Source organism: Bicyclus anynana, chromosome 11 (genome assembly GCF_947172395.1).
Source record: "Bicyclus anynana chromosome 11, ilBicAnyn1.1, whole genome shotgun sequence".
NCBI classification, from domain to species: Eukaryota; Metazoa; Arthropoda; class Insecta; order Lepidoptera; family Nymphalidae; genus Bicyclus; species Bicyclus anynana.
Window position 1 is genome coordinate 14,628,537 of NC_069093.1, and position 18,196 is coordinate 14,646,732.

Consider the following 18,196-nt stretch of genomic DNA (forward strand, 5'->3'; position numbering starts at 1 on the left):
ATATATGCATACACAGATCTTATAAAAGTAAAGGATTTTAGAAATATAAAACTGCGCTAAAATTCGTAAATATTTATTCACATTGAAACATAATAAAAACAATGAGAAATGCTTTACACTTTAGAACCACTGTCTATAAACAATCACCTAAAGGTAAATGCAAATGGTGACTGTAGGAAGTTAATTGCTTTATTTTACAATGCTAATGGATCTTTAGTTCATTTAATTAAAATAATGATATTACTTTATAACTGCACAGATTTAAAATTTTCAATTTAATATTTCATACCCTAGTATGAAGCTCTGTGCACGCCATGTCACGAGGTAAAGAGTAACAGAACAAAATCGTTTATGTAATTTTTAACACATACAACATACAAATAATACACATAAATAATCTTTGAAACTACCAAACTGATTTTCATGATTTATGGAAATAAACTGCATTTTCCAATTCCAATGAACTGCTGCTGCAGTTCAGCAGTGCATCATCATATGGCAGTGAGACGAGAGATTTCACAGTTTAATCTTTTTTGGTTTTTTCTGAGGCTAAATCCTTGACTAGCCTACTGGGGAGGCACTAGACATACAAATTGGACAATTTCTTCATTAATACAGCCGTGTGAATGAGTCCTTAGACATATAGAGGCTGTACAAGTGCCTATCCTGGCGACTCTGTACGAACCTTCTGTAATAACTGCCTACCCTTATTAAAAACCTTGTGCACGCCACTTACAATGCAAATTTCAATACGTTCCATCACCACATGCTCTAGTTATTTCAAATAAATACATAATTTTGATATACATTAAGCTTATTCTAAAATTTGACTATTGAGGTTGTTCTGTAGCTGCTAATATATCCGCCTCAGAGGAAGCGAGTGCCCAGCGGTGTTCAGTAATCTCCAGAGCCTCCCACTCTGCTTTGAAGGCAGCCTTTGAGTCTGGTGGCATTGCCATCGCTGGCCCTGCCATCTGTTCCTGCATCACCTTCGACTGGTCTGCAGCTGAAATATATCAATTATCATGTTATTGACTGCATGTAGTGTGTTAGTAACCTGGTCTATAATAGCCTGGCCCGTACATAGTACCATTTTATCAAAGACGTACCGCCAAGCAATTTAATTTTCAATCTCCTACTAACAAGTTAGACCGCTTCCATCTTAGATAACATCATCACTTACCATCAGGTGAGATTGTAGTCAAGGGCAAACTTGTAAAAAAAAATTTGGTGTACAAACTATACCAATATGAGAATTCAGACCTCCCAAAGTAGGTCAATATTGCTGAGCCAATCAAGCCAGCATACATTCTTAATTATATTTTTACAATGAATGGTTTCTTACCATTATTTTCTCCCAAAACCAGAGTATAGATAGTACGCAGACCAAACACATTGAGGAAGTACCATGAAGCCGAGGATACCCAGGAGGCATCCAAGTATGCCAGCTCTACTCCTCTCTGCAGCATGGGTTTGAAGCGCAGGGTCAATGGGAAGGGAACCTTGGCTGAAATAATAAGCATAACAAGTGAATAGTGGTTTTAGTAATATAATAAAGAGGAAAGATTTGATTGTTTGTTTGTATTAAATAGGCTCTGAAAATACTTGACTGATTTAAAAAATTCTCACACCATAGAATCCTACATTTGTAAAAATTTGTGTGTGTGGGCGTACCAGAAAAGTAGTAAAAGCAACTTTGGTGCAATATAAATTGTTCATGTTTTAAATTTTTGTAAAATTTACTTTACAAAAATTTACTATTTATTATATCTATATATAAAACATGAGAAAAAATTAAAAGAAGGTGGTGAAAATATAGGAATAGAAATTTCACATTGACTTTCACGAAGAAAAGTTGCGGGTGCCCGCTAGTTGAAAATATTGCTCTCTTTCATCCAATCTCAAGGTAAGATATATTGGTAAACAATTACTTGTCTCACATCACAAAGTATCTTGTGGAGTGTTTCCTAGACCTACTGATAAGAGCAACCAATTCATAAAATGTTGCATTTTGTCAAAGCATAAGCAGTTTATCATCATCATATCAGCCGATAGACGTCCATTGCAGGCATAGGCCTTCCAAAAATCACGATCCTGAATCAAATTCCTGCGACTCACTTGATGTTGTCAGTCCACCTGGTGGGCAGCCCACCAACACAGCGTTTACTAGTCTGCCATTCCAGCACCTAGGGACCCCAGCATCCAATAGGTCTATCACGAACCGATAAGCAGTTGGTTAAATATATTTGTAGACCTCACTTGTTAGGAAGCCGCTAAACATCCAGTTGATCCAGCCACCAATAACTATCATGGGCAACACATTGGTCACATTACCCTTCAACATGTCTGTCATCATGCCGGGATCTGTCATAGGATTCTGAAAATAATAAAAATTTCAAGTTAAAGTTTCTAAATATGATTCTGATTATGGAAGACAACTCTTGAGGTCTCAATCCATATTTGCATAAGCAATGACATAATAAATACGGATTGACAACTATTATATTACTTGAAATAAGTAGGTACTATATGTCTACCTACCTACTTTGAGAGATGTGATAGCCTAGTGGATCAACCTCTGCCTTCGATTTGAAGGCTGTAGGTACAGATCCGATCCTGCATGCATCTCCAATGTATTTTATGAAATTGAATATCATGTGTTTCAAACAGTGCAAGAAAAACATCATGAGGAAATGTGCATTTTCCTTCCTTACCTGAGAATTTTCTTAGTTATTCTCTATTTGTGTGAAGTCTGCCAATCCACATTTGGCCAGCATTGTGGACTAAGGCCTCTCATACTGGGAGGAGACTCATGCTCAACAGTGAGCCGACAGTGACCAGTGAGAGTGAATGTTAATGATGTTATGCCTACCTGTGATATAGCCTATAGTAAAAGCTCACTACAACACTCCTTCCTCATATCATAAATCATTTATTGCCAGAATGTGATCATATACAGATATTGTTACATTTCAATGTTCATACACAATCTGCCTCATAGCCGTGCAAGCCGAGTACATTATAATAATTTTATTTAGTAATATTAAAATTGTCAATTATTTACAATGTCATTTCATAGAACAAAAATAATAAAATAAGATTAAACCAAGGGTCAAAACATTAGGTATTCATTCATTCATAGGAGTGGACATGAAGTTTAGACCCACTGCTTCAGTTGCTGGGCAAATAATTTGCAGAACAAATACAAAACAGATTTACAGAACAGACTGATATATTATATTATAGCGGTATTCGAGTAGATAAAAGATGTTCAAAACAATTAGAGGAAGTACCTGGGAAGCGGCCACTCTTTTCTGCACTTTAAAATAGCCAGTGTCTTCATTGTTGAACCAGTGCCGCCGCATCGCAAATGACTGTCGAGGCAAATATTTGCCATTCTCACGGAGTAATCGTGCTCTTATCATCACCTGACTGAAAAGGTTGCAAGGGTGATTTATGTGTAAGTAATAAGTTCTATAAGTTAAATTATCAAATTAACATAAATTTACAAAGTAGAGTCTTGACATGTTAATATATACCTGTCTTGCACTTGCAGTAGTTCAATTTTCTTCTGGGAAGATAGTATGATCGATACATAATGCCTTACAATCCCAACCAAGAATGTGATGATAACTATGGGTAAAAACACCCATAACCGAATGTTAGGGTCCAATAACAACTCTGCCATGGTTTATCACTATAGCAGATATGTTGTGATAATTGTTTATTATGCGTCGGGTGGCCGGTGAAATATGTAAGATATTTGTAAAATAGGTTAAATCATTAATTAATTAAATATCACATATTTTAAAAATTCACTAAACCCACAGCAAAAACCAAAGACAACTGACATTGACAAAGACATTGACAGGCGACACCTCCTTTTGGTTGACACTGACAGAATAAATAAATTTAAAAACTAGAATTCAGAGCCTTAAAGACAATTTTACAAAAAAAAACCTTATGCATAGTCTGTGTCACAGACATACCATAGAGTTATAAACAAAAATATTTATGTATTACCTATGGTTATAAGATTTGAATGAATTTCTTTTGTATTCTTTTGTGATTATTTTGGTGAAAGTTATCTGAAAAGCTACATTTATTTATTTCTTTTTAGTTATTATATGAAATCAATATAATTAAGTATTAGAAGGTTTGCAAGATTAATACTGAATATGCCTCGTGGGAAAATTAAAACTATTTCAGCAAGCCGAAGCGCCAATAATAAAATAAAAAACAGTCCTGATGACTTTGCCGCAGAATCTAAAGATAATGGTATTTCCGATTTAAATAAATTTAAGTTTGAGAAAAAGCCTCATGTGAAAATAGAGTTTGAAAAGGACTCTCCCAATAAAGAGGTATGTAAATATTTCATTCTGGGTAAGTAGGTATTGTACATTAATTATTATTATTTAAATATTAAATGTACCCCATTCCTGTCCGTAATTTCAAAACAACCTTGTTTTATCAAGTTGTTTATTTAGATGATACCAAAACAATCAATTATGTTTGGTTTATGATCATCTTTGGAAATGCTGGATTGATTTTAATGAGACTTTCAATGGTTATTAAGCAGCATAATATAGGCTACTTTTTATCCCATTAAAATACATGTTTACTGCAGGGAAAAACTGAATTTCCAGTCAAATGAAAGATGTTACTTCTCTTTGTTTTTTCTTCCCATTGTTTATTGCTGTTGCTGCCGCATAATATTGAATTTTTTTGTTAAAATTTCTGTCTAATGCTATACTGTTCATGTATCAGAAACTTTGCTCAGATTAGTTGGCATCGGAGAAATTTTATGCAGCTTAAACTATGTAGCAAAAGTAAGATAGGTCTGTAATTATTCTTATTAGAAAACAGATGCATCTGTTCACTAATAGTTTACTGTTAGCTATATTTTTTTTTATTTTACAGGAGAGCAAAGGTCTGTGGGAACCTAACAATTGGAAAGACTTTCTAATTAATTTAAGAAATATGCGATCTAATAATGATGCTCCGGTAGACTCCATGGGTTGTCATATGTGTATGGATGAAGATGCTCCTCCGAAGGTACTAGTAGTACTAGTTTGCCAATATAGTTCTTCTTGTTCTTTCCTGGGCCTTTTCTGCACTTGGCCATTTGTGGTTGGCTGTTGTATGTAGGTCCCTTTGGTGCTGGTCCCCCCCGGAGTCACTCCAACCAGCTGAGCTCGCTCCAGAAGCTTAGCAGGCCACTCAGGTTGCCGAACGCCTCATTGAGTGTTGCTGGGGATCCAATGTGTGCCGCGCGTTGTTCAGATGCACCTCTGCATCTAAGCATACCATGTGCATCTAAGCATAACATGTATCAGGGTTTCCTTTTCCCCCATGCATGCTCTGCACAGCCACTTACTACTTGTTGGACTATTGGCCTAATGGTAATAATTCAACCTTAAACTCAATCCTTAATGTTGAATTTTCTCTGAAGTTAAGATTTTTTGAATATTGGACAATATTTAAAGGCCTTTAGGTATAATTTTCTTTACCAATAATTCTAAAACTGTCATAGCACAATTGGCCAGTTTTAATGGAATTTTCTACATGACTGTGCTTCCTTTTATTATAAGAGGTCAATGGTTGCTACTGATGCAAATTACAGGCACTATGAGTCATTAAGTACTAGTAAGAGACTTATGGCAGCACATCGTAGGAAGTGATGCCTCCATGCATTAAGTAGAACAATAGAGCACTATTATCATCATCATCATCATTATCAACCCATATTTGGCTCACTGCTGAGATTATTATTATACTATATTATATTTCTACTGAGATTATTATTATACTATATTATATTTCTACTCAATGTCAGGTGAATTACATCCTAATCTACCAACTATTTAAAAAAAAATCATTACAGGTCATAAGATATCAAAGTCTGATATCACTGATGTTGTCCAGTCAGACAAAGGATCAGGTGACATTTGCAGCAATTGAACGCCTCCGGGCAAAGGGGCTCACTGTGGACTCTGTGCTAAATATGTCTGATGAAGAGTTAGGCAAACTGATATATCCTGTTGGCTTTTGGAAGGTTCTTTTGTTTTTTTACATTAATTTTTGAAGTTTTCAGAAGTTAGAGCAGCCCAATTAAAATGACATAATACTTGATGTTCCATGGACTTTATGAATTTCTTTATTGTAGTGATAAATTTGAATACTTTTGTTAACAGACCAAAGTGAAATATATAAAGAAAACAACACAGACATTGAAAGATCAGTATGATGGCGACATACCTGATTCTGTTGAGAAACTTTGCAAGTTGACTGGTGTTGGACCAAAGATGGCACACATTTGTATGAAAGTTGCTTGGAATAAAGTCACTGGAATTGGTAAGTTACTTGTGAATGGTTGTAGTAGCAATTCTTTGGCATACAGTCCTCAAGTTATCAAAGAATCATCACAATTGGATGATTTGGTTTAAATGAATAAAAGACCAATTTATGGAAAATATTTTAGTTACCTGAACACTAAACCGCTTGGCGGTAGGTCTTTTATGGAGCTGTGGTAACTAGCCACAGCCGAAGCCTCCCAGCTAACCGTACCTAACCATAGTCAGCCCAGCCGGGGATCAAACCTATGACCTCCGTCTTGTAAATCTATTGTGCATACCACTGGAGGCTGTCAAAATATATTGTATGTGTGCATATCTGCATTGAAAATTACAATTTTAATATAACTATGTTCTTGTGTTTTTAAAATGCAATAAAATATTTGCAGGTGTAGATACCCACGTTCACAGGATCAGCAACAGGATAGGCTGGCTTAAAAAACCCACTGCCACACCGGAAGACACTCGCAAAGCACTGGAAGCCTGGCTACCATTTGAATTATGGAGTGAAGTAAACCACTTAATGGTTGGCTTTGGACAAACAATTTGTTTACCAGTGGGCCCTATGTGCCATGAATGCTTAAATAATGATATCTGCCCTTCTAGCGAAAAAGGGAGGAAATCACCTAATAAAAAATCACCTAGGAAAGTTGAAAAATCACCTAGGAAAGCAGAAAATCTTAATTTAGATGATGCATCAACTGTTATAGAATTAAAAACAAACAGTGAAATAAATCTGTTAAGTAATAAAGCACTGAAATATCCAAATAAGAAATCACCAATAAAGAAAGAGATCAAAGATGAAAATTCTAGTAAAAAATTAGAAGTAACTGGTAGCAATTTACTAACTCTATCAAATGATACAGAGATTAAACCTCCAAACAAAAAATCCCCTAGGCAAGTGAAAAAAGAGGTTAAAGTTGAAAATGTTGATTTAATTGATGTATCAAATAATACAGTAAAAGATAAGACAACAAAAAGAATTAATAAACAAGCAGCTATGTCGAGTAAAATTAAGGTAGAAGAGGAAAATGTAGATAATAAAACATGTAATACAGGTATTGAAATATTGGAAATAGACAGTGAAATAAATTCTGGAAGTAAAATACTCAAACCTGGAAACTTAAATAAAAAAAGGAAGTCTCCTAGAACAACCAATAAAAATGCTTCCGCTGAAAAAAAATCTAAAAAGAAGAAATAATTTGCAAAGTACTGTTTTCTAAATTTTGTGTGTCAGGATCAGGTGTGAATAATTCATTGTTAATTAATATTAATTGCATATGTAAGTTTAAAGTTTGCTTAATAAAATGATTAATATGTTGAAACTTTGTTTAATTTCATTACAAAATGTTGTAGAAACAAATTGCCAATGAAAACTTATAATACAACTGATACTAAAGTAGGGTAATTTTCAATCATTGATATGCTAGTCCTTTAAAGAAAAGAAAATATTGGTTATACAAGTACATGAACCATTTTTATTACTGTCCTAATGTGCATCTTTAGGTAAATCCATTGAATATAATAACTTTATCATAGAATATAATTATTTTATTTAATAAAACATACAGTCGTTAGTGTTTCTTTCTATGATTTTTCTTCTTAGATTTCTCTTTTCTCTGATCATTTTTTACTTTCTTTTTCTGTGTTTTCTTGTTTTGTATTCTATCTAACTTAGACTTCATTTGGAACACTTTACTTTTCTGTAATTTCTTAGTAGCCTGTCTTTTTAATATTTTTTTTACTTCTTTCTTTGATTTCAAATCTTTATCTTCATTATCTGAATCTGCCTTCTCAGAATCACTTTCTTCATTTGTATTCATACCTTGTATTTCATTTGAATCATCTTTTATTTTATCTTGTTTTTTCTGCACATTTACTTTTGGTCTATTTTCTCCAATAACAATATCTTTTTTTTGCAATGTATCTGATGAGAGTTCAACAATTTTCACATTAACATCTTCATCCTCATATTCTTCTTGGAGCAATTGTTCTATATCTGGAATAGGGCGGCTAGACACCACAAGCTTTTTGTAGGACTCCTTGTTCTGAAAGATTGAAATTAAACACTTAACAAGATTATGTTATAAGGATGATGTTACAAATAATGAAGATTGGGTACCATTTCAGACACATTTTGGAGGAGTATTGGGAGATTGGCATTTTTAAAGTTAAATAGGAAAGTAAGCAGTGCATACATATGAAATTTATTAGGGTACATCTTACAGTATTTTAGAATCTAACTGTTGTGAGAAATCCTGACTTTGGACTAAACTTATGGTTTATACACACAAACACTCTTAATAAAAAAAACCTGATTCATAAAATATTTAGAATACTCGGTGCATGCAATCATCAATGCACCTGCTTGCATTTAGGACAAATTATGATGGTTGCTTACTTGAAGATTTGACATTTTCGGTATGGAAATTTAGTTTATTTGCACTCATCTTAAACCATAACCATAAGATCTACCTACCTAACTAATACTGGGTTTCAGGCTAGATTCTATAAAAAATAATTTTGATACAGAGCCCCTCCAAGGCACGCTACACTGCTATTACCAAACCACCTAATGATGCAATCTAAGGTAGTATTTAGGTCAGTGACCAAATATTTAGCTGTAAAATAAACTCAATATCGCTAAATATAAGTATATAACTAGCTGACGCACTGCGGTTTCCTCAGGGTATTTCCAGTCCCCGTGAGATTATGGGAATAAAATATAGCCTATGACACTCCCAACTTTTGTGGCTTTCAAGTGAATTTTCATAATTGGTTCAATCCAGAGATTACCCCCTACAACACCACAAAGTTTATCTCTATAAAATAATTATAGTAATAGTAAATAGTATAGTATATATTATATATAAGCTAATAAGCTCCTTAAATGCATACTTAAGCTCAATAGTAGGTAACTAAGAAACAAAATTCAACCAATGAGCAACTAAGTAAGAACAATAACGAAATGTTACCTCTTGTTTTATTCGTCGTTTTTCTTCTTTCAACATTCGTTGCAGCTCCTCTTGTGCCTTCTTTTTTCTCTCTAATTTTCTTTTCCGGAAACCACACAGGAAATCCCTAAAATTATTAGTAAATATGAATTTATTCTCCGTCACGTCACGTTTTTATTTGTAACGTGTACACTTACTTTCGCTTGGCTTCGTCAAAAACTAAATTAATTTTGCGCTTTCTTTCGGTATTTTTCTTACGGCTCTTACCCATTTTCTATTTAAATTCTATTCAAACTAATATTAATTAAATTTATTTAAACGAAATATCAAATAAACAAAAACACATGTGATTGACAAGACAATGACAATTGACAAGTGACCATAGTAAATTCTCCGGAATTCTCTTTGGTTAACCTTAAAACTCGGCAAACACTGCCTGCTTACTGCCTTAGACCATTAATAAGAATGGACTTGTTTCGCAACCAAAAAACGACAGACTTTTTTGTTGGTGAATTACCAACAAAAAAGTCTGTCGTTTTTTGAGGAGGACGAGGTAAACTCACACATCGAAAACATTTAACACCATTATGTATATTCTGTGTCCATACACTACACACAACTATAAATTTTATTAGGTATTTAAATCTACCAATAAAAAAACAACACACATTTTATTGATCCACTTCCTATTTTACTACAATTTACAAAGTATTTTATTTGTTTACATAAAAAAAGTATATTTACAATCACAAAACTAAATGGAAACACAAAGTTGGCCTATCACAAGTTTACGTACCACGCGGCTGTAGGTATTTATTTCAAAAATACGGCCGAGTTACAATATTGCTTGTATATATTTTTACTGTGACATTGCTTAGACTATCCACAGATTAAATACATAGAATATTCGATTACTGATCGATGTTTGGCTGTTTCGTCAAAAGAATCGATTCTTTTTATAAATTGTCTTCATTAAAAATTTGTTAAAATTAAGGTTTAAATACTTTCAAATGAAACGTTACTCCATCTTTTACTAATCTACAAGATTTTGGCCGTTTTTTATGCTATTTAACTACACAAACCGGCATTTTTAGGGAGCTCTTTACACGACGAAAACGATTATAACAATGAAACATCGATTCTGTAGCAACAGTTTTTATAAACGCGTTATATCATAGATTTTTGATCTTTGCCAGAGGGGTAACGGTAGCGAGGCAAGTCCTGTTATTAATGGTCTAACATCATGAAGCAATACAAACATACAAATCAAACTTTCATTTGACGTTTGTGACACAAACAACCTCTACGCACAGACAATAAAAGTCGTACCCAGTCATACCCTTTGACACCTCTATGTATCTAAGGTCGTACCTATCTCATCAAAATATTTAATACTTTGTTTTAGTTATTAATAATTAAATTAAATACATCTACGGGCAATTGTTTTATAATTTATTTAATGTCACTGATCTCTAACTGAGGCACATCTTTATTATTGATTGATTTTGATAAGCTTTACTTTAATTTACCAAGACAGGTGTTTTTTTTTATATAGATTTGTAATCATCTAAGTTGTATATTAAATTATAATTGAATGAAGAAATGTACTTGTTTATGCAAATTTCTAAAGGACAATTTGGTCTTGATTTCTTTTTAATAAGTATACTTTTTAAAAAGAAATTTCGATAATTTTATTATTATTATTTTCTATTGATCTAGAAACAGGTGAAAATGGGTGGAAATAAATATCATATTATTATTGAGACGAACGAAGCATATTTCATTACAGAAAATGATAGATTATCGCAGTTAAAATGGTTAAAGTAAAATAATACTAAAAGCCGAAAGAGCTTTGAGTAATTCTTGTATTTTTAATTCTAAATTTTTTGGCTCCAAATCAAGAATTTTGAATACTCTCTTATGATTGGCGCATATGACGCACATACCCATTAACTTTTTTTTTTTCGCCATTTTCCTCCAATCAGCACGCAAGTGCACAATAAAGACGGACTCATCCGCAGCATGGCTGTCAGTATATATTTGAAACTTGGACGATGCGCTTCCTCTCGTCACGTTGGTTTTTTTTGTTTGTGCATTTTGTCAAAAATGTTATCGTGTGTGAATTTGAGTGGTTTGATGAAATATGGAAATATTTCGGTGCTGTGACGTGATATGTGTCTTGTTACGCAAGGTGAGGTTAACAATTAATTGATTTGCCGTATTTTTGGTACGAAATTTATAAATGTTCTGTCAACTTGAAAATATCAGGAAGAATATTTGAATAGAGACCCATTAAATTCAAATCCGTGTGTTTGATATCGTTATCGATAATGAAAATTGCTGCAATGAGTTGTATTGGAATCGGGGAAAACTATTTTTTGGTAATCAATACTGCTATGTAGAACTATAGAACCATATGTTAACACGCGAGAGCGGCTCATGTTACGCATACCGTTAGAATTCTATTTCATTTCTCTCGAATCTGTTGAATAATAGGTTATTAATCGCATTCTATGAATTCGTCTACTGCAACAGACAGTATCGAAATACGACCCTCATGATTGAAAAAAAATCGATTGCGGCCGTGCGATGTTTCGAGCTTGCGCATTTAAAGAATTAGATAAAAAATGTTTATAAATGTCATAGCTTTTCTTTGCAGTACACAGTACACACCTAACATAACAGTCTATTAAGTGTGACGTATGAATAAAAGTAATAGTAGTGGGCTTCATTAGTCTTGTTATACATAAACCTTGATACTTTCTATTTTAGTCGCCAAAAAATTACGAGTCCAATAAACAATGTTACATCCAGGTAATACACATCTCTAGTAAATTTAAATTTGGAACATATTTCCACAAAAAAGAAACAAAATAACATGGAAATGAAAATGACTAGAGTTTCTAATTAAAAAGTTATCTACATTTAAATTTAGAACACTGAGATTGTTTAACTGTTCTGAGTTCTGTGGATGTATGTACTTTGTAACTTTATATATTTAGGCAGAGTTCATTCTGATCAACTGCTATGTGTGTTACAATAAAGTTACAATTTTATAAACAAAATTGATTGCAGTAAGCAGAACTCAGAACAACTGGACTCTTGTTCTGTGTGTGGGTTCTAAAGGCTATACAACTAAACAGTAAACTTAATTTTAATAAACATAAAATGCAACGTTATTGATACAAACTTATTCTGAAACTCCCATCAGTGGTCTCAAACATACCACTCACTCATTCCAAGAAATAAATTCTATTGAATTACCACCCAATTCACCAGATCTTACCTTATACATATTTGTAAATTATGGCAACAATTTCTTACTGTACTTACATGTCCTTTTATCTAAAATATAGAGCTAGTTAGAGGCTGATATATGAATCCCTTTAAGGGCCAGCAATACATTAGCAAAAACTCCTGTACGGCAAATGATAATGAAAGGTCTAATCATTTAGCATAAAATGATTATACTTAAGCCATACTAGATATGTACTGTTTACCAACAAACAAATTAAAAAACTAATTTGTTCTTAAGTTAATGAACATACATGAGAACTGGCATTCCTGCCCAAATACCAATAACAACATGCAATGTACCATTGGATAGGATTTTTCATGTACTTTAGTTAATAAGGTCAAAAGCTCCTAATTACTGTGTGGAAAAAGTTATGGCTCAAAGAAAACAGCAATATTTTTCTTTAAAAATCCTCAAAATGGTTTAACAAGCATTATGTTATATCTCGGTTACAGGCAAAAATGTCAACCCGTTCAATATAAAAAATATATTTCTCTATATTCACAAAAATATAATTATATAAAATGTTAGTTTCAACTTTCAGTCATAACTAATAGTGATTTATTTTTCTTTAAAGCATGAGCATGTTAAAACATGTTCCCTGACTTTATTTCATTGGGCATTTTTATGTAAATAAAGTATGACTTTTCGCCATAACTTTTTTCACACAGCACTCGGGTAAGTACTTCCTGCCATAACAAAAGTTAAAAGTATATAAAAAATCTATCCAATAATATATTGCATATTTTTATTGGTTTTTATGCAGGCTCCCATACATTTGCGCTGGTTTTCCTTTGATAATAAGCTTGGGACAGTTAGATATAGTTAATATATTTGAAATAAGATCCTATAAAAAAATTTAAAACAAATAAATTATGGAATGACATGCATTTTCTACCTGCATTTCTAATTTCTTTGTTGGTAAACAGTGCACATTGAGTGTGGCTTTAGTATAGTATATCTATTAGCTAAACTAAACTTAGCATGCTGACCAAACAATGTATCTCATAAAGAGAAATATACAAATGTCAACCAGTAGAGGTGCAAACAGAAATATTGCTATATCTTTCATTGTGCTGGAACAAAAGAGATGGGACTGAGACTACTCTACTGCCATTGGTCGACATTTTGTCTATTTTCATTTTGTATGAGTATGTTGAATAAACAAATATTCCACTCAGATTAGTGCAATACCATCTTAGATGTCATGAATAATAATCTACTATGAATAACAAACAAAGATTGTCTGGATGTTTGATGCAAAGTAAAAATCTTTTTACTGTAATTAGATGAAAAATCATACATTTTTATCTTACTTATATTAAACTTGAATGAACTATAAACATAAACGCACAAATAACAAAGATATTTGTGATTTTGTTTGAACGCTCATACAAATTTTTTTCCTTATGTCTGATATTAATGAAAATAAACCCATACTACAGCCTTTCTTGATGAGTACTGTTTACCAACAAACTAATTAAAAATTAGGGTATAAATCACTAGTCATTTCACAACTAATAATAATTATAATTAACTTGTTGTTATATTAATGAAAATAAATTTGGTTAATAAGCTTAGAAAAATTAGTTATGGTTAGTATATTTTTTAGAACATTTTATAAACAAACCATAAATAATTTTAAATAAATAAGTTATCAAATGACATACGTTTTCTACATTCATTTCTAATTTCTTTGTTGGTAAACAGTACTCATCAAGAAAGGCTGTAGTAGATGTTTTTATCATAAGAAAGTCCTATCCTAGTCCTGGGATACCATCACTTCACAGGCAAGCATGAGGTTATGTTGTATTGTTAGTGCGGGTTGACAGTTTTAGTGTGATAACCCTGTAAAGAACACCATCAGATATTAAAGATGATGATTGTACCCCACGCTTGACTTGTTCCTGGATTCGTCATTATCAATTCATATTCGACTCACTGCTGAGCTCAAATCTCCTCTCATAATGAGAAGGGTTAGGCCAATAGTCCATCACACTGGCCCAATGCGGGTTGGCAGATTTCACACATGCAGAGAATTAAGAAAATTCTCTTGTGTGCAGGTTTCCTCACGATGTTTTCCTTCACCATTGGAGACATGTAATATTTAATTTCTTATAATACACACAACTGAAAAGTTGGAGGTGCATGCTCCGGATCGAACCCACACCCTCCGGAATCGGAGGCAGAGGTCATGTCCACGGGGCTATCACGGCTCACAAACATATACTGAGATTTATTGCACTTTAGCGTGGGTATTAAGCCGCGCGTACACTAACGCAGACACGGTTCGGCACGGCTCTCGTCTCTATGAAATACAGCCCTGTGATTGGTTAGACGTAGCACGCAGGTTTAAAATTATTCACGCATTAGGGTTTTACTCCATAAGAGCCACGGTACCTGACTTGCACCGGCTCGCTTAATAGATTTTGAGTGTGGTGATCCAGTGACTACGGAGTTTAATGTTTATAAATATAATTTAAACCGCATGAGCTGAGTCTGTGCGGTTCAAGTGCCGGGTGGCTCTAATGGGCTAGGACCTTGAGTGCGATGCGCACAACGTATGCGCGGTTTGACGCAAATTCAATTTTTGATTTTTGACTTTTATAATCAGTTTACACACGGGAATGGGGCAAACCGGACGGTGCCACCACCATTGTAAAAGTTGCGAACATCATAAATAGAGGCCAATTTAGAGGCAAGTACACTGCTTCTTCTTAGCATCCTGAAGGTATTGTGAATCATCAGCGTCACAACTTACAAACTTATTAGGTAGCCCAGGTTTGAGTCAAATTTAATTGAACCCAGGATCTTGCGTTATAAAGAAAAGCCTGACATAAATGGTGTCTTAGTTTAAATAAATCTAGCTACTAATTTTAATGCTTGAATATTATTTTGGTTAACTGAAAAAACAGATGTGATCTCCTGCATATGAAATTTTCCTAAACTTTTGAGATGATTTATTTCAAGTAGGCTTTTTTAAGCGCGCTTGTGAAACGCCAAGTTTGCCTATTTATAACGACTCTTACTTCCGCTTATGGCAGGTTCTGCTGAGAATAGCCGGTAAAAAACTCCACAGTTGTTCCTCTAAAAATTAATATTTACTGTGTGAACGTGAAGATGAAAGCTGATCCTAGGCTGCAAGCAATCTTTGTTATTAAATAGATACGAGTAAATTAAATTAAAGATTTAAACATTATTTTTACTTCTCTTGTTAAAAAAGTTCGTCATTGTATCGAAGCATAATATAATAATTGACGGCCTCCGTGGCGCAGCGGTATGCGCGGTGGATTTATAAAACGGATGTCCTGGGTTCGATCCCCGGCTGGGCCGACTGGGCCGATTGGTCCAGGTCTGGCTAGTGGGTGGCTTCAGCCGTGGGTAGTTACCACCCTACCGGCAAAGACGTACTGCCAAGCGATTTAGCGTTCCTTTACGATGTCTAGGACTTGTAAAGAATTAAAAAAAATTAGCTTTAGTGATTTTATAAAAACGAAAAAGTCTTAGAATAATATGCCTAAATACCCTCAGTTTCTATTTATCTACCACGTATGGAAATGGGTTTTTCAAAGTACTCTTAACTTTTGTTTTATTAAAGTTTCGAGTCGAGTGTCTTTAAATTTAGACCACACAAAACGAGTAAGTGATGATGCATTCGGCAACAAGTATGAATGTACATTACAAAATAGTTGTATCTGGGGCCGAGATAACAACTATAATAACCTCCGATAACCCCATGAAATTAAGTATTTGAGTCAGTGTCGCAACAGGCTGATAAGTTTACGATTATTACATCAACTTGGCGTTTTTACCAGGTTAGATTGAAACCAAAGGGCAGCATTATTTTAGCAGACCATGTAGGTATGTGATGATGTGTTTGTATCCACAATTCCAGACACTGACGATTAACTAATTTCACATGCCTGCTGCGCTAACGGCTTGACAACCGATCAAACTGATCGTGTGTTGGTCGCTATCGGCATGACGTTTTTTTTTTCTTTTTTGTTTTATTATTTACAAGTTAGCCCTTGACTACAATCTCACCTGATGGTAAGTGATGATGCAGTCTAAGATGGAAGCGAGGAGGCGGGATGTTAAATTTAATATGTGTATAAATTACTGAGCCGATTGTGATGAATATAGATGTTATTATATTTGTTATTGTAGTTAAATATATTACATACATATAATATACATACTTCGTTATCAATCCATATTCGGCTCACTGCTTAGCTCGAGCCTCCTCTCAGAATACGTGGGGTTAGGCCAATCGTCCACCACGCTGCTGGCCCAATGCTGATTGGCAGACTTCGCACACGCAGAGAATTAAAAAAAGGTTTTCCTTCACCGTTCGGGACACGTGATATTTAAATAAAATGCACACAACTGAAAACTTGGAGGTGCTTGCCCCGGACCGGATTCGGACCCACACCCTCCTGAATCTGAGGCAGAGGTCATATCCACTGGGCTACGTACATACTTACATACATACATATAAATTAAGCTCGAAAAACATAACCCTTCTTGCAGTAGGGTAATAATAAATGATATCAAAGCCAAGACGTAGTACTATAGATTTCTCGTCAACAAAATCAAAATCGAAAGTGTGCCGCCAGCACTAGCGCGCCGAGATAACACGTTTGTTGACCTCAAATCGTTGCTGACGCTTCAAGAATAGGTTATCAGAGACATCTGCGCGATCTATCAAGATTACCATGTTATAGGTGGAGCTGCCGACGCGTGTTCTCAAACTGTTTGCTTTTTAACACTTTACTACACAACTTTAACACATTTATGAAAAGAAGACTTATATTATGTTTGAGTGTCTGCGAATATCTCAAAATATTACAGTTTTTATTTTACAGAATTTATATTCCTGTTATTTGAATACAAATAACTGTTATTCTATTAATTCTAAGAAGATTTTTGTATACAATTTGAAGACGGGTCTTATTGATTTAAAAAAACTTATTGGTTTTATAGCTGGGACAACAGCCCATAAGTTTTTTTTTGGTTTGGTTTAACAACGTGATTTAAACGGTCATAAAAACTGTAGTGATGACAACCGTAATGACTATGATAATATTAACTTTTTCGTCTGTGGTGCCGTATTCTATAGGTAGATAGATTTTCTTAATACATAGGTAGGTTCTACTGGATACTAGACGCAACTAACAATTATGCTTCGTAATCGTAATATATTTCTATAACACTAAATTAAATCTACTCTTAAAAACAGATACGTAGTTAAAAAGGCCTATTAGCTAAATAACTTATTCTAAAAAATCCACGTTTTTGGTTTTTGAGATATTGTCTTCCTAACTTCATTATAATAGGTATTATATATGCTAAAGCATGTCATTTGCGAATAAGTTTTATATCGATTAGTCATTTAGCAAAAAATGATAATTCTGAAAAAATGTAATCCTGGATAGAGTCCTGGATACCATTTACCTACTTACAGTTTTGGTTACAAAAGGAGTCACTGAGAATGATCTAAATACATTTTTTTTGTTTCAGGTGGACTCTTAGAAAATCGGCGTTGATATCAAATCAACAAAATGACGTCTCGGTAAGTATTACGGCCATGAATA

The 18,196-nt window shown here is 33.8% G+C and overlaps 4 protein-coding genes across 5 annotated transcripts in view; 2 read left to right on the forward strand and 2 right to left on the reverse strand.

Moving 5' to 3' along the window:
* Positions 1-57: 57 nt before the first annotated feature.
* LOC112056474 (ER membrane protein complex subunit 3) lies at positions 58-3,844 on the reverse strand. Its single transcript, XM_024096910.2, has 5 exons — positions 3,540-3,844; positions 3,294-3,432; positions 2,260-2,377; positions 1,346-1,507; positions 58-1,006 (listed from the first exon to the last, which is right to left on the reverse strand). Exons 1-5 carry the CDS (start codon positions 3,686-3,688, stop codon positions 831-833), a joined length of 744 nt encoding a protein of 247 aa, XP_023952678.1. The 5' UTR covers positions 3,689-3,844; the 3' UTR covers positions 58-830.
* A 172-nt stretch (positions 3,845-4,016) lies between these two features.
* LOC112056475 (endonuclease III-like protein 1) lies at positions 4,017-7,678 on the forward strand. Of its 2 annotated transcripts, XM_024096911.2 has the most exons (5): positions 4,018-4,361; positions 4,921-5,055; positions 5,885-6,055; positions 6,195-6,354; positions 6,743-7,678. In XM_024096911.2, exons 1-5 carry the CDS (start codon positions 4,179-4,181, stop codon positions 7,552-7,554), a joined length of 1,461 nt encoding a protein of 486 aa, XP_023952679.2. In that variant the 5' UTR covers positions 4,018-4,178; the 3' UTR covers positions 7,555-7,678. The 2 variants fall into 2 exon arrangements, with proteins under 2 accessions (XP_023952680.2, XP_023952679.2); XM_024096912.2 differs by lacking the exon at positions 5,885-6,055 and having other exon boundaries at positions 4,017-4,361.
* On the reverse strand, positions 7,669-9,682 carry LOC112056476 (nucleolar protein 12). Its single transcript, XM_024096913.2, has 3 exons — positions 9,505-9,682; positions 9,329-9,434; positions 7,669-8,401 (listed from the first exon to the last, which is right to left on the reverse strand). Exons 1-3 carry the CDS (start codon positions 9,576-9,578, stop codon positions 7,928-7,930), a joined length of 654 nt encoding a protein of 217 aa, XP_023952681.1. The 5' UTR covers positions 9,579-9,682; the 3' UTR covers positions 7,669-7,927.
* A 1,615-nt stretch (positions 9,683-11,297) lies between these two features.
* Positions 11,298-18,196, forward strand: part of LOC112048458 (TATA-binding protein-associated factor 172) — a 52,129-nt gene continuing 45,230 nt past the window's right edge. Inside the window, exons 1-2 of the mRNA XM_052884507.1 lie at positions 11,298-11,498; positions 18,123-18,174. Coding sequence (XP_052740467.1) covers positions 18,164-18,174 — 11 coding nt within the window. The 5' untranslated portion in view covers positions 11,298-11,498; positions 18,123-18,163. The remainder of the gene's footprint in view (positions 11,499-18,122; positions 18,175-18,196) is intronic.

Coding starts and splice junctions, on each gene's coding strand:
- LOC112056476 (XM_024096913.2), bottom strand. CDS start 9,578: ATGGGTAAGAGCCGTAAGAAAAATACCGAAAGAAAGCGCAAAATTAAT. Junction 9,435..9,504: donor TTTGACGAAGCCAAGCGAAA/GTAAGTGTACAC, acceptor TAATAATTTTAG/GGATTTCCTGTGTGGTTTCC. Junction 8,402..9,328: donor AACGACGAATAAAACAAGAG/GTAACATTTCGT, acceptor TCAATCTTTCAG/AACAAGGAGTCCTACAAAAA.
- LOC112056474 (XM_024096910.2), bottom strand. CDS start 3,688: ATGGCAGAGTTGTTATTGGACCCTAACATTCGGTTATGGGTGTTTTTA. Junction 1,508..2,259: donor GTTTAGCGGCTTCCTAACAA/GTGAGGTCTACA, acceptor TTATTATTTCAG/CCAAGGTTCCCTTCCCATTG. Junction 1,007..1,345: donor GGTTTTGGGAGAAAATAATG/GTAAGAAACCAT, acceptor GATATATTTCAG/CTGCAGACCAGTCGAAGGTG.
- LOC112056475 (XM_024096911.2), top strand. CDS start 4,179: ATGCCTCGTGGGAAAATTAAAACTATTTCAGCAAGCCGAAGCGCCAAT. Junction 4,362..4,920: donor AGGACTCTCCCAATAAAGAG/GTATGTAAATAT, acceptor TTTATTTTACAG/GAGAGCAAAGGTCTGTGGGA. Junction 6,355..6,742: donor GAATAAAGTCACTGGAATTG/GTAAGTTACTTG, acceptor AAATATTTGCAG/GTGTAGATACCCACGTTCAC.